The 27,347-nt window shown below is 42.5% G+C and overlaps 1 protein-coding gene across 3 annotated transcripts in view; it reads left to right on the plus strand.

Annotated features, from left to right (window-relative positions):
* Positions 1-27,347, plus strand: part of CAMSAP3 (calmodulin regulated spectrin associated protein family member 3) — a 106,409-nt gene that overhangs the window by 34,075 nt on the left and 44,987 nt on the right. For all 3 annotated transcript variants that reach the window (XM_073653914.1, XM_073653915.1, XM_073653916.1), the window contains exon 2: positions 24,277-24,530. In XM_073653914.1, the coding sequence (XP_073510015.1) occupies positions 24,277-24,530 (254 nt within the window). The remainder of the gene's footprint in view (positions 1-24,276; positions 24,531-27,347) is intronic.

Here is a 27,347-nt window from a genome sequence, read left to right on the forward strand (position 1 = left end):
ATCCATTTAAGTAAGAATTAAAAAATTGTCCACAAAGGTGGACAAATCCATTTAGATCATCAGCATAGTATTGCTGACCCTCATGTCGAAAGACTGATGAAAATTGTAGGAGTCCTTCATAATTATTTTTTTTTCTGGTAGAGTCTTAACTAGCCAGACAGTATTTTTTACGGAGAACACCACTCTCACTAGGCCGTGGTTTATTGCTGGCTCGTCACATTTCATGCCTTGGCCGTGAGTCAGGCGTTCCCATGTGATCACTCAAGGCTCTGACCTTTTACCTGTCATGTCTCCTACAGAAAAGAAAGAATGCGACCAAAATATAGTACAAACCATTTCCTTCTCAATTCTGTGGAATTTTTTTTTCCTGTTTATTGTTATTACAATGGCACACTGTAAGAATTTCCATTTACGTCCTCCACTTACATTTGCCTATTGTAGACTTGCTTGTTGAGTTTGGCTCTGCTTTGGGAAAAAAAGAGTTGTTAGAATATTTATTGCCCTGAATGATGTCCGGGCTCGTGGGTTGGAAGTGGTAATGTATGTGATGCATTATCCTTAATGGGACACGAGCTGAGTGCATGGTATGCATTGACTACAAATGGGCTACAACCTTCACGTTCTTCTCCATCGATATGTCCTCCTTAGACCTTAACAGACAGGAAAGAAACTCTGCACATAAAATAATCAATAAAATAACCATAAACTGACTAATTTCCAACACATAATTGCAAGTGAAGCCCTATTCCCAATAGATGTCAGACAAACAATGGTTCTGCTGGACTTTCTCTATTAAAGCTCATATGCACAGGAGCGCTTGATCTGCTGAGGGCTTCTGTGTTCTCCACGAGAGACTCTCTGGCAGAGAACAGCAAAAGGGATCCGCATCCGAAATCTGACAAGGCCAGATCCTTACCTTCCTCGATATCATCTGTTGAGAGAGTCTGAAGGCTCCCATACACATTAGATTGTTGCCTTAGCCCACAATATCGACTGTTTCAGAATATGTAGGCCTTAAGCCTACACAGCTGCTATTTAGAAAGGGCGAGTGGAAGTGTAACCCCACACCATGACCCTACACAGATGAGGAAATGCCAGGCCTTCCTGTCCATTGATGTGGAATATGATGCAGTAAACACTCCGAGGAGGCTCCATTTTCAGTATTTATTATTAGGCCTCCTCTCATCTATGTGGAACCCCTGGGTTTTAAGTTGTGATTACGTCCTGAATTCAACTTCTATGACTGCCCATGTCAGACCTGTGTTATGCTGAAGTGTTTTTCTACCTATGAGAAAGGGAGAAGAGAAGACCAAAAATTTGCATGGAGTTCCACCATATCATAACACCAGAACTCCTCCTTTTCAGGGACCAATAGTTTATTTTGATGAAATCCGGTGCATTTTATGTACGGTAATATTTTTATCCATATCATGGTGAGGATAAGCTGTAATTAAAGGTTGTCTCTGATTATAGTTTGACCCTTCTTCTGAGGTCTTTGAGTTTGGATCTTTATTATCTAATTAAAAGTGCCAGGCACCTACCAGGCCCCAAAATCTTTTCTACGGTGACTACCGAGAGATCTGCATCTTGAGAAGTCCATCAATATTTTGAAAGCCACGTCTACTTTTTGTCTTATGACGTGTTTTGTGTAGTGGAGGCATACTATCAATTCATTACTTTATTTTCTTTATTCTACTCATCACGTCTTATCTACTTGTCAGTGGCTCTTTTTGGGGCTTTAATCTGAAACCATATAAAACAGGGATTTGGACATTTGCGTTGACTAAGGCCAATGCAGATAGTCACTTTGTGCTCTTTCAGATGTCATTTTCAGCAGCAATCAGAACGTGGTCAACTGCATTTTGGTGCCCTCTTCAAAAAGGCGGGTAGTGCCCAAAATGATGTCTGACAGAGCACTAAGTGACTCCATAAGCCCTGACTGAGACACTGACGGTAGAATGATATGAGATGTGAACAAAGCCTACCCTGTTATTCAAGTTACCTGAGACCCCCAATCTGAAGAGATACTTGGTTAGAGGTGTGGGCCTATCCATACTATGTTCTGGCTATGCGGTCATGCCATCGGAATACACAAGTGACATGGCTGACTGTTTTTTGCGATGATGATAGGTTTGTGATTCAGCTACTTTGTTGGAGTCCTTTATTGCAGCAATATCTTGCAACATGATCTCCTTATAGTTTTAAGTGTTATAGAAACTGAACTTTTTTTTAAGGAGTTTTCTCTTCTTTCTTTTGGAGCATTCTGTTCTTATTCCTTTCCAGCTTCCTTCTTGAGCACCTAAAAATTGACAGTTCTGACCAACGGCATGGTCATGTTGCTGGTCCGAATGGGGCACTTTCCCATGCTGCAAGCAATCCAGCCAGCTTCTGATCAGCGCTTGCAAGTGCATGCCTCTTGACTAGGAAACCAGCCATTTCTGTTAGATTGCAGAGGTGGCCGGTTACCTAGTCAAAGAGCAGTAAACTATGAAATTGAAAATCCCTCTTCTTGGGATGCACTAATCTTCTTAAAATGGTGCTGATGCCCAAATTGTTGTACGTTTTACATAACTCCCCTGTGTGGATCCCTCGGTCGGTGTTCCAGCAATATTTAGAGATCTGGTCTGGGGTGGAGGGCAGCCTAGGATTAAGCTGGAGACTCTCCAGAGGCTGAAGGAGGAGGGGGGTCTCGCTCTACCAAACCCATGGATATATTTTTTGGCAGCACAGTCCCAACATATTAGAGGGTGGGCGCAGAGGGCAGTGAAGGGGACTATTCAGGCGGTTCTGGAACTTCATCTTAAAAAAAGTCCATTGGTAATGGGTCTAGAAACCGGACTTTTTGGGAGGATGGGCAAGTCGTACCCGACCTGTGGCCTAGTCCATAAATTGTGGACAAGGGTGACGAAGATCAGAGGCATAGTGGGGCTGACAACGTATACTCCTATTTGGGATAATGAAAACCTATGTGAATTTTACAAAATAAGAGAGCTGAGAGGCTGGGTGGTAAAGGGTATACAATATATCTACCAATTGATATTCAAAGCATCAAAACCCTAGAGACGCTGAAAGATGAATCTCACTTATCGGACAGACACAGCTATCAGTATACACACGTTAAACATGCGTTTATTAAACAAGGGAACATTAGGAACCTGTCTGTTCAAAGGGATATTGTTATTGACTATATTTGTATGGGGGGATGTACGAAAGGTGTCATATCTACGGTGTATGCGGATCTGCTTCACACCTTTCTACTGAATTATCCTGTTTTGGCTAAGGGAAAGTGGGAAGCAGATGTTGGTACCATTGAGGATGACAGGTGGGAATCCATATTAGAATATATCCCCAAGTTGTCTCTAAGTGAACCCGCCAGAATGTCCCAACTACTTCTTATTCACAGAGCGTATAGGTCGCCTGATTTTTTTGTTCAGAATAGGGGTACGGGAGACCTCGGATTGCCCGAGATGTGGGTCAGAAGCTGCCGATATACTACATGTTATGTGGAGTTGCCCAAAACTTGCAAGCTATTGGTCTGAAGTAGTTGCCCTAATTGAAGGGCGTTATCACTGTATAATTCCTAGAATTCCAATAGTTTGCCTGTTGGGATATGTGGAGGAACTTGTGGGGAATGATATCGCAAAATTGGCAATTGCCAGACTATTATATGCAGCTAGGAAGGTAATAGCCAGGTATTGGGTGCGAACGGAGCCTCCCTCTAGACAGGAGTATATAAGACAGGTGGATTATGTGGTACGGATGGAGGAAAAAATTTATTTTAAAAGGAAAAATGACAAACTCAGTGACAACCTATGGGCACCATGGAAGGTGTGATTAATGCTATTGGAGGGAAGATTCCGGTGAATACACTACAAAATGTATTGAAATGGTTATAGGATGTTTTGTGGGATATTGGATCATATCTTATATAACGACGAGGGATTATTGCTGTCTGTTAAAGGGGAGGGGGGTTGAGGGTGGGGTTCTTTTTGCTAATAAGAAAATGGAAAATTGTTATACTGAAGTTGTATTTCATTATTGTTTTTTCTAAATGAATAAAAATGTATCTGATTTAAAAAAAAAAAAAAATCCCTCTTCTTGGAAATGGAAAGGAATTTTAATGAGATGTAAATTGCAAAGTTGCATATTTTTACAAGTACTTTGCAAGTTTAGCCATTTAATAAGATGAGTAAACCCCTTTTAAACGTCTCTTGTCCTGATTCCTTTTTAAAAGTTGTCTATCTCCCCAAATATATGTATTTTGCATGCTTATATAGCATCATCATATTACACAGCGCTTTACAAATATTATCGCTGTCCCCATTGGGGCTCACTGTCTAGATGTCACGGGTGTGTCAGATGTGACAGACAGTCGTCCTGTAGTTGGTTGCAGAAGATCTCTCCGTTTGGCATTGCAGACACCTTCTTAGCTGTTTCACTCTAGTACCCGGCGGCTACCTCCCTCATCCTCTAATTGACATCATTCCCTGGGTGTTTAAATAGTTTCACTTTGCTACGGGAAGGTGCCGGTGATATTTACATGTTTACTTGTGAAAGCTTGGAGCGAGTGCAGTCTGTTTACTTCCTCTCTGGTGCTAAGAGGACATGTATTATCTCTCTGAAGTCGGATCAAGCTAAGTTATCTTTTCCCCGTGTCTGTCTACCTTGTTCTCTTTGGTTGTGAGTGGGGATCAACTAGTGCTCACCCCCCCCCCCCTTTCTTCCTTATCCAGGGCCAAACTCTAGGGAAATACAGGGATAGGTTCCTGTGCAGCGATTGGTGAAGAACCAATATAGGGATGCTAGGGGATACCGGGTAATATCAGATCAGCTTAGGAGGTCTCCACTCCCCCCTTTCCCTAGAGTATTTGCTCCCTTCCCCTCTTCCCTTTGTGTTGCACTTAGTCTTTCCCGCACCTTGCGTGACACTAGATTCCTAATCGTATGTCTTGGCAGTGTGGGAGGAAACCGGAAAACCCGGAGGAAACCCACGCAAACACGGGGAGAACATACAAACTCCTTGGGGAAATCTGAATTCAGGACTCGGTACTGACCACTGAGCCACCGTGCTGACAAAATCACTGTCCAAACCAAGCAGAGTGGCTTGGTGCACCCTTAGTGTGACCAAAAAGTTTGCACCTTACCACCATGTTTTCCACCTACCGGTGTTCTTCTATTAAATTCAGGGCTGTCGATCAAGGAAGAGGAGGGCGGGGATAAATGGAAAACAAGTAGGTGGGAAGGTGCAGTGAACGGTTTGGCTACACCAAGGTGCACCAAACGCCTGCTATTGGCTTCAACAGTCATTTTGTGACAACTTTTTTTAAAGTATATACAGCTTCACCTGGGTCTTGCATCCTTAAAGTTTATAACAAACACTTCCAATTTAAGTACATTTTTGTGAACCTCTATTACAGTCTCCTATCCCCATGCGACCTACTTGCCTGAAACCAGACAGATGACTAAACCAGAGGACAATGTCCACCACAGGGTGGCTACTTCAGGGGTGATTGTCACCAGGGTCAATCTTTTTTGTTTGCTTTTTTTTTTTTTTTTTTTACTCTTGACTTCTCAGTTTTGTTTTTTTTCACCCATTGATTCTTGTATTTATTTGCCTCTGCTCCCTTTCATAGGGCTGCTGACTTTTTGGGAATTGGGAATAAGGACTATAAATGCAAAGTAAAGAGTGGATTTCCATCTTTCCTGAAGCTTTCCAAACTACCGAATGGACAACCTTAGAAATATTCGGAAACCAATCTTTGTGACAGGTTTAACTGGTCCTGATTTTTGTCATCACCTGGATTTTTCATAAAGACAATCCTGGCTAAACCCTGTTAGGTCAAATGGACACCATCGAGTGGGATCCTCTGTCTATAAGTAGCTCATTCAGATGTCTGATTTATTTTTTTTTTTTTCATATGCAAAAAATTTTTTTTACAATTTTTATCATATTTCCAATTTTTTTCTCTTTTTGTATGCAAAAAAAACCTCTTGAAGCTCATCAAGAGAATGCCAAGAGTGTGCAAAGCAGTCATCAAAGCAAAAGGTGGCTACTTTGAAGAACCTAGAATATAAGACATATTTTCAGTTGTTTCACACTTTTTTGTTAAGTATATAATTCCACATGTGTTAATTCAGTTTTGATGCCTTCAGTGTGAATGTACAATTTTCATAGTCATTAAAATACCGAAAAATCTGTAAATGAGAAGGTGTGTCCAAACTTTTGGTCTGTACTCTATATATAATTTGTTTTTCTTTTTTTTTTTTTTTTATGGATCAGTAGACTTGCTTTTACGGTTTTTGATCGCCTCAAAATCGGACATCTGTTTTTTAGTGTTGACCACTCGGTCCGTAAAAATACATAGACGTGTGCTGCCCCATAGACTATAATAGATATGAATTCTTTCCATGAAAAACTGATGTCTATAGGGATATATAACCTTACCATAACCCCTCTTCTAAAAAAAAATACTGAATAAAAAATATTAAATTTGGTATTTAGGCTAGACTTTATTTGACATCTCCATGATCTGTACACATATCGTGTGTATTCACATAGAATAGTCCTCCCTGGAAATGACATGCTTATTGCAGTGTCAGCTGTCACTTTATGGTGGCTGCAAAAAATGTTAATTTCAGCATGGAGTGTCTTGTTTGCTATTCATCAGCGGGTCGGACAGGAGTGAACTTGGCATTTTCAGGGATCTCCTGTGTAGTCGAAATTAACTGGAATAGACTAAACCACCTGAATTAACATGAAGCCATTTGGTGGTAATAATATGCAGTTCCTTAGGGGTAAAGTAGACTTTTGCACGTCACGTTTTCAACAATCGACCGTTGAAATCTCCCTGAGATATTATGTTGTACAGGTCCGTAATACAATGCGCATAGGCCGCTATGGCTCCATACTGGACCTTTGTGTGCCCCCCGACTGTTGTATATTACGGTGGTGTCTTCTTGGGGGCATCATACAGAAGCAAAAGTGGTTCTGTAATAGAAAAGAATGAAAAAAAGAAAATGTCATAAAGTCTGAAATGGCTTTTAATCAGTAAATCAGGCATTTTGTCTAGGGACTAGTAATCAGTATGGCATATTAAAGTGGCACCGTCTTGTTACACTGACAGAAAGCTGTTCTAGAATGTTAATCGTTAGATACTTGTGAGCATGTGCAGAAAGTTACACAACCTGGTACTTGAGCATGTGCCTTCATGTGTAGGAAGATGTGGTACTGGAGATGCCACTCGCATTGCTGTCTATCTGATCTAATACTGGAGATACCAGGGGTGCTGAGGTAAGAAGAGGCTGCTCACACTGCTGTCCATCCTGTCTACCTGATCTAATACTGGAGATACCAGGGGGGCTGAGGTAAGAAGAGGCTGCTCACACTGCTGTCCATCCTGTGTATCTGATCTAATACTGGAGATACCAGGGATGCTGAAGTGAGGCTATGTGCCCATGATGCGTATTTGGAGCTTTTTTTTGTGCGTTTTTTCCGTGCGGAAATGCTGCAGGAACGCATTGCACATCATATCCCATGACTTCCTATGACATTTTGCAAGTTCTGTGCCCATGTTCAGGATTTTTTCTGCGTGGATTTTAGGTGCGGAAAAAAACACGGCATGTCCATTTTTTTGTGCGTTTTCGCATGCGGATTTGCCTACACAATGCATTTGAAAAACTCATGGCAAATCCGCAAGTAAAAACTTCAAAGAACGCGTGTAAAATCCGCATGCGTTTTTACTGCCAAGGACGTGCAGAAATGCTCTGGAAAATTTCTGGTTCATTTCTGCAACGTGGGCATATAGCCTTAAATACTGCTCACTCTGCTGTCCACCTTGTCTATATGATATAATACTGGAGATACCAGGGTGCTGAGGTAAGAAGAGGCTGCTCACACTGCTGTCCATCCTTCGTATCTGATCTAATACTGGAGATATTGGGGATACTGAGGTAAGAGACTGCTCACACTGCTGTCTACCCTGTGTATCTGATCTAATACTGGAGATATCAGGGGTGCTGAGGTAAGAGGCTGCTCACACTGCTGTCCTCCCTGTCTTTCTCAATACTTAATAGCTGTTGTGACCTGGAGATGCCAAGTACTTTCAGGCTATCTCCGGGTCACATCAGCAGAGATCCTATTGCACATGATCTCAAACATTTTATAGCTTGGTAGTAGGAAAGTTACCTATCAGTGAAACAAGACTGTAATGTTTTAATATACTATAGTGATTATCTCCTTAGATAAACAATTGTGACTTGCTAATTAAAGTTATTTAGGACTTTATGTAGTAGTAGCAGCAGCAGCAGCAGGTTTAACGTTCTCTGCTTTGCTATTGATGGTTCTTTTAAGGACAGCTCCTTCTAAAATACCCGTTCAAAGGAACATCGAAAATGACGAATGTCCCAGCAATTCCTCCCTTCCTCTTTTTTCTATTTGGGCTCATCATACAAATTAAAGTAAAGACATTCTCCCGATGAGTCTCGGCTCAGTCCTGTACCCCATCCATCTCATTACTGACTTGTTTTGTTGTAAGACAACTGGCTGCAGCAGAAGCCCCCCCCCCCCCCCCCCCACTGTAGGACAAAAGTTCAGGACCATGACAAAAATACTGCAGACTAGCTTGGAGTGCAGAATCTTTTATGCTAAACCTAGAAATAAATGTTTCAATTATACCTTTTATTTATCTAGATATTGTAGAGGTGGTCCTCCTGCAGATGTTTTATGGCTTTCATACTGGTTGCATCGTGTTGTTTCCATTCATACATGGTGGTTGCTCTCGAAAATGGACCGCCATGATACTCTGCTGTAAGAAGTTTCCATTCACACACCGCATATTCCTTGTGCATCAGACAATCCAAAGCGTAATACTCTATAATGAAGGGGTCCAAATGCAAGACCACCCCTCGCTCCGATCATATTACAAGGACTTGCTTGAACCTAGCGACACCATGTGAACTCTTGTTTGCCGTTTAGTATCTGCTTTTCCCAGGTCAATGCTAATGATATGAATATTTTATTTGTTTTTCAGAAACTTTATCTCTGTAGAAATCTCATTTTTGTTAACATATTTTATGCACAATAAAGTTTCGCTTCAGGCTTTTAGTTTTTTTTTGATGAATAGTAATTCAATCTAGTCAAGTGATTAATACCTAGTTATACTTGTATCATCAGTGACATACAGTATATCGGCATGTCTTATGGGGGTATATTCACTTCTGGCAAATTAGTTGCAGAAATTTCTGTTACTGATGATCTATTCTATATATGTGGATGGGGTTGTTTTGGTGCCAAGCACATGAATTTGTGCAAGAACCATTCAGATCAATGTGACAATGGGAGAAATTGTGCCACAAATCTGCTGTGTGTGATTATAAAGCCTCATATACAACCTCTTGACTTTTCAGTATCCGTGTACACAGATACAGGTTATAATCCATTTTGGCTGTCCGTTCCCACTGGATTCTACCTGACCCTCTTGTTATTGACTTATTTCGGCGCTCAGTATAGGCTGAAATCTGCCAATCTATACCCACATTAAGTGTAGCCACCTCTTAAAAAATTTTCAGCTCGATGGGATCAATGGACGCCTAACAGGAATGGTGGGTTGCAGTGGCGTAACTAGAATCCGATGCAGAATTTTGACATGGGCCCACACCTGCCTGACAGATGTATGGGCCCTTGTAGCGTTCTAGATCCTATGTATTTTCCCCATATAATGATATCTCCTTTCCTGGCGCCTTCTTATAATAATGGCCACCATCCTGGACCCCTTCCATTAATAATTGCTCCAGTCCTGGGCCCCTTCCAGTAATAATGTCCCCCATCCTGAGCCAGTCCCTATAATGGTGTCCCCCATCCTGAGCCCCTTCCTATAATAATGTCCCTTGTCCTGTGCTCCTTCCTATAAATGTCTCCCATTTTGTGCCCCTTCCGGTTATAATGTCCCTCATCCGAAGCCCTTTCTAGTAATAATGTTCCCTGTTTTATTCCAGCACATTTTAAAAAATAAATAAATAAAACAATTCTTCTTTCCTCCACTCCCATGATGTGTGGCATCCTCTTCATTAGGCAGCGCAGGAGCCGGCAGCTGATTTAGACTTGCACGGCGCTTGACGTTACTGCCATGCCCCCCCCCCCCGTATTGGGCACACCGACATCAGCTGCCGGCCTCTGATTGGCCAGCAATGCAAATTGCAGTCTCTGCGCCACAATACATTTACATGCTTTAAATGCCATACTTGCCAACACTGCAATGCCCAAAACCAGTACATTTTCTCCAAAGTATGGCCTCAAAATGGGCTGAAATTTCTACTTTTGGGTGGGGTTAGCATAAACTCCAACCCCTCTTTTTTTATAGTTGGGGATTATTCCAGCAAAATCGGAATGGTTGGCGAGAATGATACACAACGAAAGAGGGCAGTTGGTGTTTTTTAATATTTCTCTATTTGCATAACCCAATTTTATGGCCAGATTAAAAGGGTTGTCCGGTTAAAACAAGTTATCAACCATCCATAGGATAAATGATTACTGGTGGCGATCTGGCCCTTAAGATCCGCACTTATTACGCGGTGGCAGTGCACATGTGTGACCTGCGCTCCATTCAGTCTCTATGGGGCTGCTGAGCGCTGTGCTCTACTCCGGCAGCTCCATAGAGAATGAATGGAGGGACGATCGAATGTCCAACCTTGTAACAAGGTTAAAGGTATCCCAGATCAGTGTGGACTATCCACAGATCAACAAGTTATCTATCCGGTGGATAGGTGATAACTTGGTTTAACTGGACAACTCCTTTTTTAAAAATTTCTCAAAAAGCTAAAAAGCTTGAAGCCAAAAATTTGCATCATTTGACCTTCTCATAAATGGTCTCAATCCCTGCTGTCTAGTAGATGTGACATGATTGTTTTGTGGAGGAATCGACCAGTTTGTCCAGATCATGTTTCATAATAAAATGAATAATGCATCAGGCAGCGCAGGGCTTGTGGGCCTTCCGCCAGGGATGCCCGGGTCTGTGCAGAGCCGCTGACTCCTTGTTAATTACAGACCCTTAGCTTTCTGTCGTAGGAGTGCCGACTTTAAAGCTGACGCCTTGGGGACAGGTGGCTGCTTGTGACACTGCGCTCATCGTAAACCTTCGAAGCCACAACTGATTAAGGGACTGTAGCAAAGATTCAGGAAATTGTCCTTTTCGAACACTGCAATTTCAACTTCTTTTTGTTGAAAAGATCTGTATTCTATAAATCACTGAAGGACCTGAATACCAAACTTAAAGGGCATTTACACCCCTAGGAGGGGGAGGAGTTCTTGTTCAGATATTTTTTATTTTTTTTTTAAAGCTGGATGTCAACAAATATGGCCGCCGTCTTGGTAAAGTCAATAAAAAAGAATAATAATTAAAAGACTCCTCTATAAAACTATATGGTGAATTATAAAAAAAAATGGAATTCTCAGTGGAGCAATGAGGAATAAATTATGAGCAAAGACTGTCCTCTTTGACTGTCCTTTGACAGAAGTAAGCAACAAATGGCTTTAAATTAGATATATGATCCCATCATGAATGTCTGTCTCGAAGACCTCTGTCCTCCAGTTTGCATTGTTTTCACCATTATGGTAAAGAGGGAACATTAAATCACATGGGTTGTTCAGGACATACATAATGATGACCTATCCATTGGGTAGGTTATCAATATCAGATCGATGGGGGGGTCCGACACTCAGACGGGGCTGTGTGTTCTGCTAATCTACAGCAGGCGCAAGAGTCGATAATGGCTAATCGGTGGCGGTGCAGCGTGGCGAAACCCTACTGATCAGATATTGATGTCCTACCCTACAGACTGGTCATCCATATGTGTACATTTGCTTATACCTTAAGATATTGGTCGGCCGAACAGCTTCCTACAGGTATCTCTTTCGGCTTTAGTGAGCATGCATGTGTCTTCAATGGCGAAGGAGAGTAAGCAAGCGATTGACCAAAACACTTGGTGATTGTTTATCCTCCAGGAAAACAAAAAGATTTGGCCATGTCTGATCCTTCTTCCCAACACCACCCCAACATCATGCTTTGCTGGAGAATACGGTGGCCTCCCCACTCACATTAGATGGTCAGTCTAACCTAATGATATTCAATGAAAGTGAGTAAGCTATTCATGGAAACCCTTGGTGATGGTTTATCCCCCAGGTAATCAAGGATCTGGCAATGTTTGATCCTTCTTCCCACATCGTGCTGTGGCAGAGAATATGTTGGCCCCCCCCAAACACATTAGATGGTCTGTCGATCCTAATGATATCCGACGCAAGCGAGTAAGCTATTAACGGAAACCCTTGGTGATCGTTTATCTCCCAGGGAAAACCAAAGGATTGGGCCATGTCTGATCCTTCTTCCCACCACCCCAACATCATAGTTTGGTGGAGAATTCAGTTCCCTCCCCTCCCCCACCTCACCATACACGTTAGATGATCCGTCGATTCTAATGATATCCAATGAAAGTGAGTAAGCTATTGATGGAAACCCTTGGTGATGGTTTATCCCCGAGGGAAACCAAAGCATCGGGCAATAGTTGATCCTTCTTCCCACTCCCCTACATCGTGCATGGACTGAGAATACGGTTGCCTGCCATACACATTAGATAGTCTGTTGATCCTAATGATATCCGACGCAAGCGAGTAAGCTATTGGTATTAATGGAAACCCTTGGTGATGGTTTATACCCCAGGAAAACCAAATGATTGGGCCATGTCTGATCCTTCTTCCCACCCTCCACCACCTCAACATCATGCTTCGGTGCAAAATACAATAGCCCTCCCATACACATTAGATGGTCCGTCGATACTAATGATATTCAATGAAAGTGAGTAACCTATTGATGGAAACCATTGGTAATGGTTTATCCCCCAGGGAAACCAAAGGGTCGGGTGATGTCTGATCCTTCTCTATCCCGACGTCCTCTCTTAGTACAGAATAGTATGGCCTCTTATCCCCTACAAACTAGAGTCCCAACAATATCCGACAATGCCATAAATATTTGTTTTATTGTCACGTAGTTCATCATCCTTGATTTTTTTCATTTAATAAAAGATTTTGGATTAAAAAAAAAAGTTAAGGAATATCTGCAGTCCTATGTAAATCCCAGAAATCATCAATGATCCTATGTTTGAAGTGTATGGGATGACAAACTGGGCTGTGCTGCGACTGCTCGCGGTGTTATGTAAAATCGTAGAGGAGGGTGTATGCCGAAATCTCAGATTATAAGCATGTGAAGCTGCATATTTAATAGAAAATGTGCAACCGAGCCCTGTAATCATAGGAATAACGCCTCCAGATAAGTCCCCGAGTGCTGTAGGACGTGGACCGAGCGATCACTTCATCTGTGTGTGATTTAAGGAAAATCATGCAGTGAACTTGAGAAGGCTGGCGGAGGACAGTCTGGGGCGTCCTGGGCTTACGGTGACCTAGTTTGCCCACTTGGTTGCCATGGTGATTGTAGTAGTAGAGAGGCTGGAGTGGGAAGCCGCACCCATAATCCAATCCAAATCAGGCTTTTTACACCCAGCATGGATGCTCGTGCTTATAAAATGTTAATTCTAGTCAGGTGCTGAGCAGAACGAGAGCAGATCCCAGTGCAGAGTGATGGCGGACCCCCGGGAGCTCCAGTGGTGTAGCTGCCTGTCACTACCGCAGACATCATTGCTTTTGAAGGTCTGCAATTATACATTTGTAATTTCAGTGGGTCTTAAAAAATCACACGTGGACTGTAGCAATCCCCCCCCGAACCAGATGGTCCTGCAGGGGACAAGGATACCCATTACAGGGGATTTTCGCCTCATTTGTGTGGGTCAGAAATTTGACTCCCAACCACCGTACATTGGTTGTCTGTCCTAAAGACTGGCCACCATCGACAAATTATTGAAAACCTGTTTAGCCCCTGGCCAATTATTTTTTTTCCTTCCCTTCTTCCAAGAGACAGTCCTTTGTTTTGCTTTTTCTTGAGGATAAGTTGTAGTTTTGTGCCACTCCGTGCCAAGTACCGCCAAACTATGAAAAAAACTCCGCTATGGTCATCGTGTTTTGGGTGGATTTTTACGGTGTTCATTATGCGGTAACGTGATTTACCAGCTCCATACGATTACAGCAGTACCCAACTTATATAGTTTTATTTTTTATATTTTTCTTTTTTTTTTCTTCAGTGGTTAAAATTTTTTTTGGAAAGAATAATTATAGTTTGGCCATTTTGAGATCCGTATAATTTGGCTTTTTTTTTTTTTTTGGCCGTTGATGGAGCTGTTTTTTTTTTTTTCTTTTGTGTGTATGGCAAGTTGGTGTTTTTATTAATACTATTTTGGGGTATAAGCAACATTTTGGTGGATTTTTATATTGAATATTTTTTAAGGGAGGAGTGGTGACCTCCCCCCTCCTCATCAAAAAAACAAAAAGTAAAACGCAATTCTGGGGTTTAAATCTCCCACCCTGCATTGCTTCGCAGGGGTCCCATGGGAGCCAGTACAGTGCTTTTCTACCGCACATACTCATGTCTTATTACCGCTGGTTTCTGTCGAGGTGGGAAGACTGCATCCATTTTATAGGGCTGTAGTTAATACCTCTCCACACAAAACAAATGTGGTTTTCTGATTAAAGGTATTTGGGAATTTTTTTTTTTTCCTGTTCTTGAAGAACTGTAATGAAAATTGGGTGGTGACCCATCTGTATGTTGATGTCTGCCTAGGTGGCCAAAGGTTCCTCTTGGCTCAATAGTAAAGTTTTGGCTTGGAGAAAGTCAAGACAGATTGCAGGGGTATGCAGTACCTGAAGGCTGTCCCAACCTATGTAGACCATCAAGAAGGCCACTACATAAGAACCCCTAGCAGTGAACGAATTAGGACATTCAAGTGACCTAAAACCTAAATTTAAGGGGTTTTCCAGGCAAAATGGCTGTTCTGCAGTTCTCAATCTGATAGGTTATTCATATCTTGAGGTCATAAATGTTATATGCCCAGCTAAACCCAAGCTCCATCATAAATGTGCTACCTTGGCCTGCAGCATCTCCAGACTTGTCTTCCATCGAGCACATCTTATACGTTATTGGCCGGCAATTGTAAAGGAAGCTGCCAGCAGCGGATCTTGATGATTTGCCCAAGTGCATTCAGCACGGCAGAACATTCCTCACTGACCAATACTAACCTGATTGCTACTAGACAAGGCGTATAAGGGTTTGCAGTCATTCTTGAGATATTAACACTATTCCTTTGTTTATAATTTGTTGCCTAAGAGACCGACCACCACTTCTGTCTAACTTGTAAGCACTGCACTGTGCAGAAGCTGGCCAGGGATTAGGAGGTAACTGCGCTCTCCTGTGATCCTGGTCGGCTTCAAAACGGTGCTTTCAAGTATATATAAAAATAGCCTGTAAGCGCTGCGAATGTTCTGCTGTTTAGCAGTGGTGGTCGGTTTCCAAAGTAACTGTGGCGCCCCTGAGGGTTCAGTCGCCACAGGGGTACTGCACCTCAGTAGAGGTGTGGTATCTCCTCTTCCAGGTAAGGAGGGAGCATCTCTCAGGACCCTACTTCACACTTAACACTACACCACTCCTGTCCTGTAGGGGGCCTAAATGCACCAGGGTGCTGCCCCGGCCCGGGATAGAGGAGATGGGGGGAACCAAAGTCAGGGGGAACCATGTAGTGGGTGAGGGTGGAGGACACACCTTTAGGAAACACTTACTGGTTCATATTTAACCAACGGCCATCTTAAGTTTAAGGTCTTTGATTGTGATCTTCATCAGTGATAGTGGTCTCCGTCTCTGATTGTGGTCACCCACCAGAGTTCATAGGCCTCATCCGACTGAAGATACACGGTCCTCGTTCTCTGGCCTTGAGACGAGGAGCGGGTCTGAGTTAACCACTGTCTCTACCCGGTCAAGGTCCTGACCTAAGAAGGCCTGGAGGGGAGCAGAGGAGACAAGCTCCACAGGCAAAAGTATCCCAGGGGATACGGACGGAGCGGCTTAAGCCACCTGTATACCTCACTCTGGCCTAGTCAGAGGGACTCCTGCTGCAAGAGGGGTGACCGGCTCCCGATATCTGACTTTGCTACTTCAAGTCTCAGTCAGAAAAGCCCGGAGGCTTAGTGGATCCCAGGAGGGACACGGACGGAGCGGAGTCGCCACCTGTATCTCTCTACCTGTGTTTATCCAGTGGGACCCGGCCTTACACCTAGTTCTAACCACACAAACAGTCCAGTGAAGACTTAGTGGGAGAACTCACCAAGGAGAGGAACACACACCAGAGCGGTCTCGACAGGTGCTCCTGATCTACCTGGGAAGTGCTGAACCCCCTTCCTGGTGGCCGCAGCGCACCGCGGGAGGCAGAGAGAAGCTTTGCAGCTAAAGTACATCTGAATGTGAGTAAAAACCCTGGATGACTTCACACCCCGCTTCAGCCTGTTATTTCCGGCGCGGCACTGCACCCACAATTCCTCCTCACACTGCCCTGAGGCCTGCTCCGCCTGCGGGGAGCCGTCCCATCATAGCTGTCCGTAACACTGGCCTCAGTGGACTGAAACAGCTCTGGTGTCCATCACCGGGAACCGTAGGTGGCGTAGTCAGAAAATTACCACTCAACCCTGAAAGCCCATTAAATCTTTTATGTGACCGCCCTGGGCACAGACCAGGTCCGGGCCACTACTGCAACCCCGAGACACCTACACTGACCCGGCTCCGAGTAACCCACTTCCCAGGGAGGGCTGTGAGCGTCGCATAACAAGCTGTAAACAAAAGAAAAGTGTTTAACATCTCAAGAACGGTTGAGATTTTTCATTGGTAGTAAATTGCTTATTTACAAGCACTCTTTGACAATGCCCATATATAAATATGGGAATAGTCCTTTAAAGGCTCCAAGTGTCCTCGAGCATGATGTCTACTGTACGTTGAATTTTTGTTTAGCAATTGCATCAGCTTGGGCTGAAGAAGAGTCTGACATGTAAAACCAGACACAACCTATGAACTAGAGTGGCGCTATTGCTGAAAAATTACCTTCCACATTTTCACGTTTCAGACGACCTCTTGGAAGGGAAGTGTCTGTCTTATTTGATTACTATGTGAGTTTCTGCCGGCTGTCCTGGGTAATTTGTAGCTGGTTCTAATTGACTGGAAGGTGCACATTTCATTGTGTTGTGTCTCCGGTGAATGTACAACCTGTCGGATGGGCCATCTTAATTGTAGGAGACAAGAATGGGAGGGTCGGGTGGGGCCGTGATTCACCTCCTCATCCCTGGAATGGGTGTGAGGAGCAAAATAGAGCTCAAGACTTTATTCTCTCATGGTGGGAAAATGCCAAGAACATGTAAGGAGCATTTCACCCCTCAGAAGTTAAAAGCCAACCAATATGGCTACCATTACACTCGTCAGCCTGAGATAATTTATATGAAGACTGCAAAAGATGGTTTTCTGTTTTTGATCGTCATAATTAGGCTTTTTTATTTTATTTTTTTTAGGGGGATTTTTGCCAAATGGAAACCACTTCAAGAAATTCAAATTTTTTAATTTTTAAGGTTTTAAAGATTTTTATATATATATATATATATATATATATATATATATATATATATATATATATATATATATATATATATATATATATATATATATATATATATATATATATATATATATATATATATATATATATATATAATATTTTGCAGCATTTTGATTTGACAGGAGTCAGAAGTGACGTACATTTTTCAGAACCTCTTCAAGCTAAAAAAAAATAAAAAAATTAAAAAAAAGATCGCAGCAAAGTGGATTTCCCATGAAAAGGAATTTTCCAAGTATTTTTGAGCAGGATTTTGGACATCATCTGTTCCAAAAACTCCCCAATAACTCTGGGATCACTTTGCCTTTAAATGGGTTTCCCGGTTTTGAAAAACCTGTCTCCCGGCTGCTGTTTTTTTTGTAAGTGATTTTTTTTCACCCTCCTCAGGTCCAGCACAGAGTCTCCGTCACTGTTCCTGATGACTGTTATGGTCTGCAGCGCTGCAGCCAATAACTGCGCTTGTGCCGAAACTTTGGCAAATCGATGAGGTCAATTGTTTTCAGCGCTGCAGACAGTTAAACTGGGATCAGCGCTGGACCCAAGAAGGGTGAGTAAGGCCCTATATATATATTTTTTCTTTTTTTTTATATAAACTACAGCCAGGGAATAGGGCCCATGAATTGTTCTTGCACAAGGGCCCTTTTCGGTCTGTGTCTGCCAGTGGTAAAACATGTCTACTTTATAAAAAGTGTTGCCCTGGTCCATAGATTTTTTTCTAGCATGGAACTGAGCTGCAACACGATATACAACATTTGGACAGATGTGGCCCTTTTTTTTTTTTTTTTTTTTGGACGAGACAGCTATGTATTCCTAATCCTGGTCAACCCCTTTAAAGAGCTTATCTACTGTATTTACAGAAACTGCACCATAACATAACAGCGTAACCCAACTCAAGAGAATAAGGCTGAGAGCTGCAATACCAGACACGGCCCATAGACAAGGGTGGTGCTGTTTTTGGAAATAAAGCAAATCCCGGTGTAATTTCAGGCATCCTATTCACTATGTCTGTTACTGCTCTGTATAAGTCATTTTTATGAAAATACCACTTCAATAGGATTTAGAGAGAAGCTGCTCCTCTTCGTAATTAACATCCTTGTACTAGGAGTCGCCGCCAAGAGCAAAGTCATGTTCGGGCCGTAGATTCATTTAATTGAGTGACCTGATCAACAAGAACTCGGCCATTGTGTGCTTTGTGCCTCTGATAAAATATTCCAGCGACGTCGGATGGGGGGTGAAAGAGATTAAAGGGATAATCTTTATGCGCTTTGTAGGTCAAATTTCTCCTTCATTTTACCTCTGACCAGAATTCCTGAGACTGAGGCCCTAAGCCAGCTCACTGGTGTCAAACCAGTTTGTCCAGTCTTTGTTTCCAATATAAAAGGTTGTATGCTTCTGGATTTACAGAATTAAAATTTCCGTTGCGTGTTGGACTTTGTTTAAAAAAAAAATGGTTACAAGTGTTTTAAAGGAATTAATCCAGAGGTTCTCGTAGATAAGTGATCTCCGCCTGTTGTGAAACTAAAACGCCGACCACTTCTGTAAACAAAAATCAAGTCCATACGTCTAAATGTGGTTGTTACATGGATTTCTGCAAGCTCCATCATAAACATTCTACCATGGCCTGCAGAGTCTCCAGACTTGTCTCCCATCGAGCATATTGTAAAGGAAGCTGCCAGCAGCAGATCTTGATGATTTGCCCAAGTGCATTCTTAGGCTATGTGCCAACGATGCAAAATTGAAGCAGAAATTTTCCACAGCATTTCTGCATGTCCTTGCCAGTAAAAAAAACGCATGCGTATTTTACACGCGTTTTTGAAGCGTTTTAACATGCGTTTTTCAAATGCATGGAGTAGGCAAATCCGCATGCAGAAACGCACAAATAATGGACATGCTGCGGATTTTTCCGCACAGAAAATCTGCAGAAAATTCCGCAGCATGTGCACAGAACATGCGGATTATCATCGGGGACCACGGGGCACGGATTACCAAGCGTTTTTAAAAACGCAATAGTGGGCACACAGCCTTAATGGCAGAACATTCCTCACTGACCATTGATAATGGACAAGGCTGTAAATGTGGGGATTTCTGCGCGTGGCGTTCATACTCCATACTGAATAAATTGAGTAGTTTTGAAAAATTGTTTCCATTTTTTTTTTTTACAGATCAGTAACATGTCTGTCCATCCTGTGATTTCCACAACTTTTCTTTCTTGGCGTTGCAATTTCAGTGTTGAGCGTGTATAGTGTGTGTGGTAGGGAGGGGGTGTATTTTTCCATTAGGCCACAGCCCCACTATCAATATTTGGTCAGTATTTTTTCTCAGGAGTGGGAGCCAAAACCTGGTGAGGAGAAAAGAAGAAAAGGTATAATAGAGAAAAGATCTAATAGAGAATATCAGAGAAAAGGTATAATAGAAACAAGTCACCAATTCTGCATTTATCACCCACTCCTGGTTTTGGCTCCCACTCCTGAGAAAAAATACTGACCGAATACTGATAGTGGGGCCGTGGCTTATAGTGAAGATCAGTGATGGATGAAATGCGTTGTGTGTACCTGTTGGGTAATTGTTTTAGAACTGGGCTGGACAATGTCACATGTGTAAAGAAGCTCGTAAAATAAGAAAGAAAAGTCGTCTGACCGGTTTTTCTGGGAGAACCAGTTGGCTTTGGGCCGCGGTCTCCACTTTATTTTCATTCATGTTTGTTTGGACACACGGCTCATGTAAGACAACCACTGTCACGTTCAATCTCTTTTGTCATTCTCCCGAAAAATCCTTAGTAAGCAGAGTGCTGTGATGGTGGTTATGTGTCTGGGCACCCAACTTTCTCATGTGGAGAGGTGATTAGAAAAATCTGAGTATATGACCTTTCAATTTTTCCATGGTTTTATGAAGACAGATTCGCTGTACAGGAATCTGGGAAGGTTTGGATGACAGCCCACCATTGTGGATGTTGTATTCGAGGTTAATGTGTAAGTTGCAGGTCTCACCGAAGGGTCCCAGACTGCTGGTGTTGTCAGTGGAGAGGTGGCCGTCACTACCACACAAATGAATGGAGACAGATACGAATGTATGACCAACCTCTCTGCTGACGTTGGAGCGTGATACGAGTGGGTCCCATCTACCATCTATAGATTTATGACCTATTTTGTGGTTCTAGTGATGCAAGAAAAATGGGGCACTCATTACTTCATGTTAAAATATTACTTTATTGTGGTTTCATAAACAGATACAATTGTGGCTGACAGTCGTTTCGCATGAGCGTCACGCTTCCTCTGAGCCTCAAGGGAAAGCTCAGAGGAAACTTGACTATCATGCGAAACGGTTGTCAGCCACAATTGTCTCCGCAATCTGTTTATCACTGTTACCATTGAACTCCATGGTGAGCACCACCGAGGCGGTTTTTTTTTTGCTAATTTTTGATATCGAAACCATTATCGCTGAAGTGTGCAGCATATATAGCTACATAAGGGGGAAAAAAGACTCTGGTCCGTCAAGTTCAACCTTTCTCCACCAATTATAAATTTGTTGTCACTAAATGATCTATATCCCACAATGCCATTTGTGCTGAGGAACGAATCCAGCCCTTTTTTAAAAGCTGTTAGTGTCGGCCATCACCACCTCTTTTGGTCGGACATTCCACAGTCTGACTGCTCTAACTGTAAAGAACCCTGTGGATGAGAGCAGTGCCAGATCCTTGTTTTTCTGCATTTTTGGATATTTTGTGGTTCTCCCATAAATGTACAAGATGGGAATAGATCTTTTTAGTTGCTAAACTTTCTAGAGAGGAGATTTAACGAAAATAAAACTGAAGGGGAATTTTTCATTTATTTCATGATTTACCCATTACCAAGCCATATTTCCCTTTAAAAAGACGGGAATAGCTGGGTGGCTACCATTGTGGGTGTTGTGGCAGTTTTTTTTGTTGTCCACCTATTCTTCTGGTTCGCCCATTGCAGCACACCAAGGTATCGTATATTTGCCCTTTAAGGGCACATTTTCTGATTGAAGTGGGCGACACTGGAGGTTTTCATAAGTAGCACAGATCCCCTTGTCCTGTGTTTTTGTAGTTTTAGTATATAATGAGGTTTATAAATCGGTAATTCTCATTATCCTCTTTCAACAGTTTTCTGTTCTGTATTGTATAAAACTCGACAGGATTATAAATTCCGGGTTTTTAACCGCGTCTGTGCTGGACGTGGTCATTAAATGACGTATGTCATACCAATACTGCGGCTGTGCAACATGATATAGCATTGTGACAAAGGTACAGGTTACTGAATTCCCATATAATATGATTGTACTTAAAGGATTATTCCCAGAATTACATTATTTTTCACAAAGCAGAGCAGATAAATTCTCATTGGTAATATACTTAGAAAAATATAGACTTTCTCTCTTGTACCTTTCTGTGTCTGTTTTTGTCATCTCTACCTGCCCCTCTGTGCATCTAACTTCACATAGCTGATTATACAGACTTATTCTTAGCTGCTAAAGCTAAGTGCACACGATGCAGAAATGCTGCATATTTTTTCCGCTTCTCCCTAGCAGGAAAAACACATGCGGATTGTACATGCTTATTTTACATGCGTTTTTCCCGCCAGGTAGAAGCGTTTGTCAAGCGTTCTTCACTTGCAATTCCGCATGCGGGTTATCAAGCGCTTTTCCAATCGATTTTAGCATCACTTGGAAAGTGCTTGACAACTTGGTCACACTATATAAATCCATGCAAACAGCATATATAGTGTGACCAAGTAATAGTTAAAAAAAAAAAAAGAATTAGAATGATAAAAAATGAAGATTATACTTGCCTTCCGATGTCCCCCAGTGTTTTCTCCGCTCCGTCCGGTCTGTTGTATGGTTCGCGGTGGTGTGAAAGGACCTGCCATGACGTCATTTAGTCATGTGACAGGTCACGCGACCTTTCACACCACCGCGACCCATACAACAGACCGGACTCATCGCTAAGGAGACCAGGGGCCATCAGAAGGTAAGTATAATCTTTTATTTTTTATTTTATTCTTTTGTTTTTTTTTTACAGGTTCTATGGTACCCAGGTCTGGATGAGAGTCTCCTCTTCTCCAAACCCGGGTACCATCCGCGCATAGAATCACATAATATCCGTGTGTGCAAATGTGCTGACATGGATATTAAGCGATTCAATGCAAGTCAATGGCGGCAATTACGCTGCGTGTCCGCAAAATTAATGGACATGCTGCGTATTTATCCGCAGCGGAAATTTCCGCAGCATGTGCACAGCACATGCGGATTATCATTGGGGACCATGGGTCACGTATTACCAAGCGTTTTTTAAGCATTTTCGCTGCGGAAATTCCTGGCAAAAACGCTTGAAAAACGCATAGTGGGCACGCAGCCTAAAACTACATTTCCCAGAAGCACCTTGCCTCGCTTCAGTTCTGCAACCGCACCCTCCATCTTCTATGTGCTCTTTACTAGTCCTACTCTGAATTATCATCAAGTTTAAGTGTACAATTCAGCCTACGTTTCAGTGCACTCTCTGCTCCCTGCCTGTCTGATTTTATATTCTAACTTCTACATCTTTATAGCTGCAGTGTGGTTTTACATCAGTAGTTGGTTATAACCTTGGTCACCTGTTCTGCACTCTTCCACATCGGCAGTGTAGAGCTGTGTTTGTGGTCTGCTGCAGAGAATTCAGTTATGTGAAACTGCAAATGCTTCTCTGTTGATGCATATGTCAGAAGATAATCCTCTGCATTATGCATCAGTAGAGCGACATTTGAGATTTTGTATAACTCAACTCGACCCCTCTAGACATAGCCTCAATTTTACAGTATATTAATACAGACCCATCTTGTAGTATATCTTTTCTGTTCCCTCCATATTGGCACAAATTAATAAATATATTTATAGATTATAAGACAACATTGTGACTATGGGAATAACCCTTTTAACATTTCATCCACTCAAAATGCAAAAAAAATTCTAATATGTTTCCAAGTTGTCCTCTTGTCGTTTTCAGGAAAGATTGGTTATGGTCACCATTACAGGTTTCCCCGCATGCAAAATGCATACATGCTAACTTTCAGAAGTGATTGTATACAGATTCATCCTGCACTCTATCTCTACTTTCTCTCCATTTTATATACAGCCCCATCCTACAGTATATCTCTACTTTATCCCTTCTATATACAGCCCCATCCTGCAGTATCTTTTTTTCTTCCCCCTCTATATAGCCTCATCCTGCACTATATCTCTACGTTTTCCCTTCTATATACAGCCCCATCCTACAGTATATCATTTTTCCTGCCCCCTCTATGTATAGCCCCATCATGCAGTATATATTTTTTTCTTGTACCCTGTAGATACAGCCCCATCATGCAATCATTCACTCTTTAGTTACAAGTACACGGGCATTGCTGCTTGTGTATGAGCTCTGCAATGTTATGAGGATGTGTAGCCCATTTCCGTGGCATCATCCCTCACAGAAGAAGTGTCATTCTAGACCCAGCAGACTATGCCCCCTTTCTATTCATATTCTTACTACCCCGTGAATGTACATCTGCACATCAGGTTTTTATCCAAGCATGGCGACATCACGTTCAGGAAACGTGACTGAGATATTCCAAATTTCCATGAGAAATTCCTTTTTACTTTTGCTTGAGAAAGCGGTGTAAGTAAAATGACTAATTAGCGTTCTGTCTATATTCTCTCTTTCAGAGGTGCCAGAAGAACTATGCTCACCGTGCTACACAGACCAGTATGAACAGGAGCATGTCAAGCCCGCGGTGATCAGCCTCCTATTGTCAGCAGATGTGTACTGCAAGGCCTACCGCAGAGCATTGCCTCATGACAGCGCCCCTCCCAGGGACAATGCCGGCCTGCTGCTCCTACTGTCTCGAAAGGGATTCCCCCCTGTGCACCAAGGAGAGCCGGTGAAGACCAGCGATCTGAGGGAGAAGCCCATACGCATGGTAAGAGCAGGGGTCTTTAAAATGTTAAATGTGATGAATAGCAATTCATGATTGAGAACAGGTGTGACAGTAATCACTTAAAATAGGACCTGCCTGACAAAGTGAAGTAGACCAAAAGATCCTCAAAAGCTAGACATCATGCTGCGATCCAAAGAAATTCAGAAACAAAGTAATTGAGATCCATCAGTGTGGAAAAGGTTATAAAGCCATGTCTAAAGCTTATGACGTAAGTTTGCATCACATGTCGTGATGGGGGTTAAAGAGTTTTTATTTCATACGTCAATGGTACACATGAAAGTAGGCAACTGTGTAATAGATCTTATCAAAGAAAATCTGCTTCTTTCTTCTGATGGATTTATCTTTCACTCTAAATTCAGGGGTAACATCTGTATTCAATGAAGACAGATTTTCCCATTGCTGAGATGGGAGATGGCAGTTGGTGCTTTTGACATTCTATGGATGGATGAGCTATAGACAATAAGCACCAACCGACATCTCTTATCTCAGTAATGGGAAAATCTGTATTCACTGAACCTCTGAATTGAGATTGATCAGTCCAGAAGGAGAAAAAAGTGGATTTTTCTGATCAGATACTTATTTTACCTTCTTTTCTTTAAGTCCGTCAACAAGTACATGTGAAAATAAGAAACTTTGTAATGTAATATACAGTGGGGAAAATAAGTATTTGATACACTGCTGATTTTGTAAGTTTTCCCACCTACGAAGAATGGAGAGGTCTGTAATTTTTATCGTAGGCACACTTCACCTGTGAGAGACAGAATCTAAAAATAAAAAACTGAAAATCACATTGTATGATTTTTACATAATTCATTTGCATTTTATTGCATGAAATAAGAATTTGATACAATAGAAAAACAGAACTTAATATTTGGTACACAAACCTTTGTTCGCAATTACAAAGGTCAGACGGTTCCTGTAGTTCTTGACCAAGTTTGCACACACTGCATACAGATCTTCTCGAGATCTTTCAGGTTTTGGGTCTGTCATTGGGCAACATAGAGTTTCAGCTCCCACCAAAGATTTTCTATTGGGTTCAGGGCTGGAGACTGGCTAGGCCACTCCAGGACCTTGAAATGCTTCTTACAGAGCCACTCCTTATTTGCCCTGGCTGTGTGTTTCGGGTCATTATCATGCTGGAAGACCCAGCCACGACCCATCTTCAATGCTCTTACTGAGGGAAGGCGAAATCTCATGACACATGACCCCATCCATCCTCCCTTCAATGTGGTGCAGTCATCCTGTCTCCTTTGCAGAAAAGCACCCCCAAGTATGATGTTTCCCCCAACATGTTTCACTGTTGGGACGGTGTTCTTGGGGTTGTACTCATCCTTCTTTTTCCTCTAAACACAGCGAGTCGAGCTGATACCAAAAAGTTTTTTTTTTGTTTTTTTTTTTTTAAAAAGTTGGTTTCCTTTGACCACATGACCTTCTCCCATGCCTCCTCTGGATCTTTCAGATGGTCATTGGCGAACTTCAAACAGGCCTGGACATGTGCTGGTGTGAGCAGGGGGACCTTGCATGCCCTGCAGGATTTTAATCCATTACTTTGTAGTGTTACAGTAATATTTGAGCCTGTGGTCCCAGCTCTCTTCAGGTCATTGACCAGGTCCTCCTGTGTAGTTCTGGGCTGATTCCTGACATTTTTCAGAATCATCCTTACCCCACTAGGCGAGATCTTGCATGGAGCCGCAGACCGAGGAAGATTAACAGGTTTGTGAGAGCCAGAATTCTTGCTGGTTGGTAGGTAATCAAATCTTTATTTCATGCAATAAAATGCAATTTAATTACCGTATTTTTCGGATTATAACTCGATCATAAGACGCACCCCAAATTTTGGGGTGGCAAATGAAATATTTTTTTTTATAAGATGGGGGTCCGTCTTATAGTCCGAATAGGTATCTTACCTGGGGGTCGGCAGCGGTGGTCACAGAAGGCATGGTCCCTCAGGAACCTGGCAGAAGTAGAGCAAAGCTGCAGGACGTGGGTGGGAGAAGGGGATGCCCCAGCAGCGGGGTGGGGGGATGGTTGTGGCGGTGGTGGAGCATAATAGCAGGAAGTCCCTCCCTCAGGAACCCAGTGGCGGCAGAAGCGATGAGATGCTGTGGCGGGGTGAGGCAGAGCACAGTGCACTGCTTTGTCAGCGGCCATCTTCCAGAAGCTGTGGTCTACAGGAAAAGCCCATGGCTTCAGGAAGGTGGCCTTCGGAGGTAGCGCCATGCACTGTTGAGATATCGGCTGGGCCGAGATGCCAGTTTACGCATGCGGCCCATGGCTTCAGGATAATGGCCGCCATCAAAGCTCTGCCTGACCGCCGATACTGGGCCCGCAGCATCGCGCCGCTGCCGAGTTCCAGACAGAGGGACACTGCTTCCTGCGATCCCGCCACACCACCACCGCAACTCCACAGTAAGCTACATTCAGACCATAAGACGCACCCCCCCATTTTCCTTCCAAATTTTTGGGGGTAGAAAAAGTGCGTCTTGGGGTCCGAAAAATACGGTATGTAAAAATCATACAATGTGATTTTCTGTTTTTTTTCTCTTTTATATTCTGCCTCTCACAGGTGACGTGTACCTGCGATAATAATTACAGACCTCCCCATTCTTTGTAGATGGGAAAACATGCAAAATTGGCAATGTATCAAATACTTATTTTCCCCACTGTATATTACATTACAAAGTTTCTTATTTTTTGACATGCACTTGTTGATTGACTTAAAGAGCTAGTTGTGGAATTTGATTCTCATTCCACCTAAAAATAAATCTGAGGAGAGCCGGAGTAATTGTAGATGTGTCA

The sequence above is a fragment of the Phyllobates terribilis genome, unplaced genomic scaffold, assembly GCF_046119375.1.
Source record: "Phyllobates terribilis strain yellow unplaced genomic scaffold, ASM4611937v1 Scaffold_11__3_contigs__length_659146591, whole genome shotgun sequence".
Classification (NCBI taxonomy): domain Eukaryota; kingdom Metazoa; phylum Chordata; class Amphibia; order Anura; family Dendrobatidae; genus Phyllobates; species Phyllobates terribilis.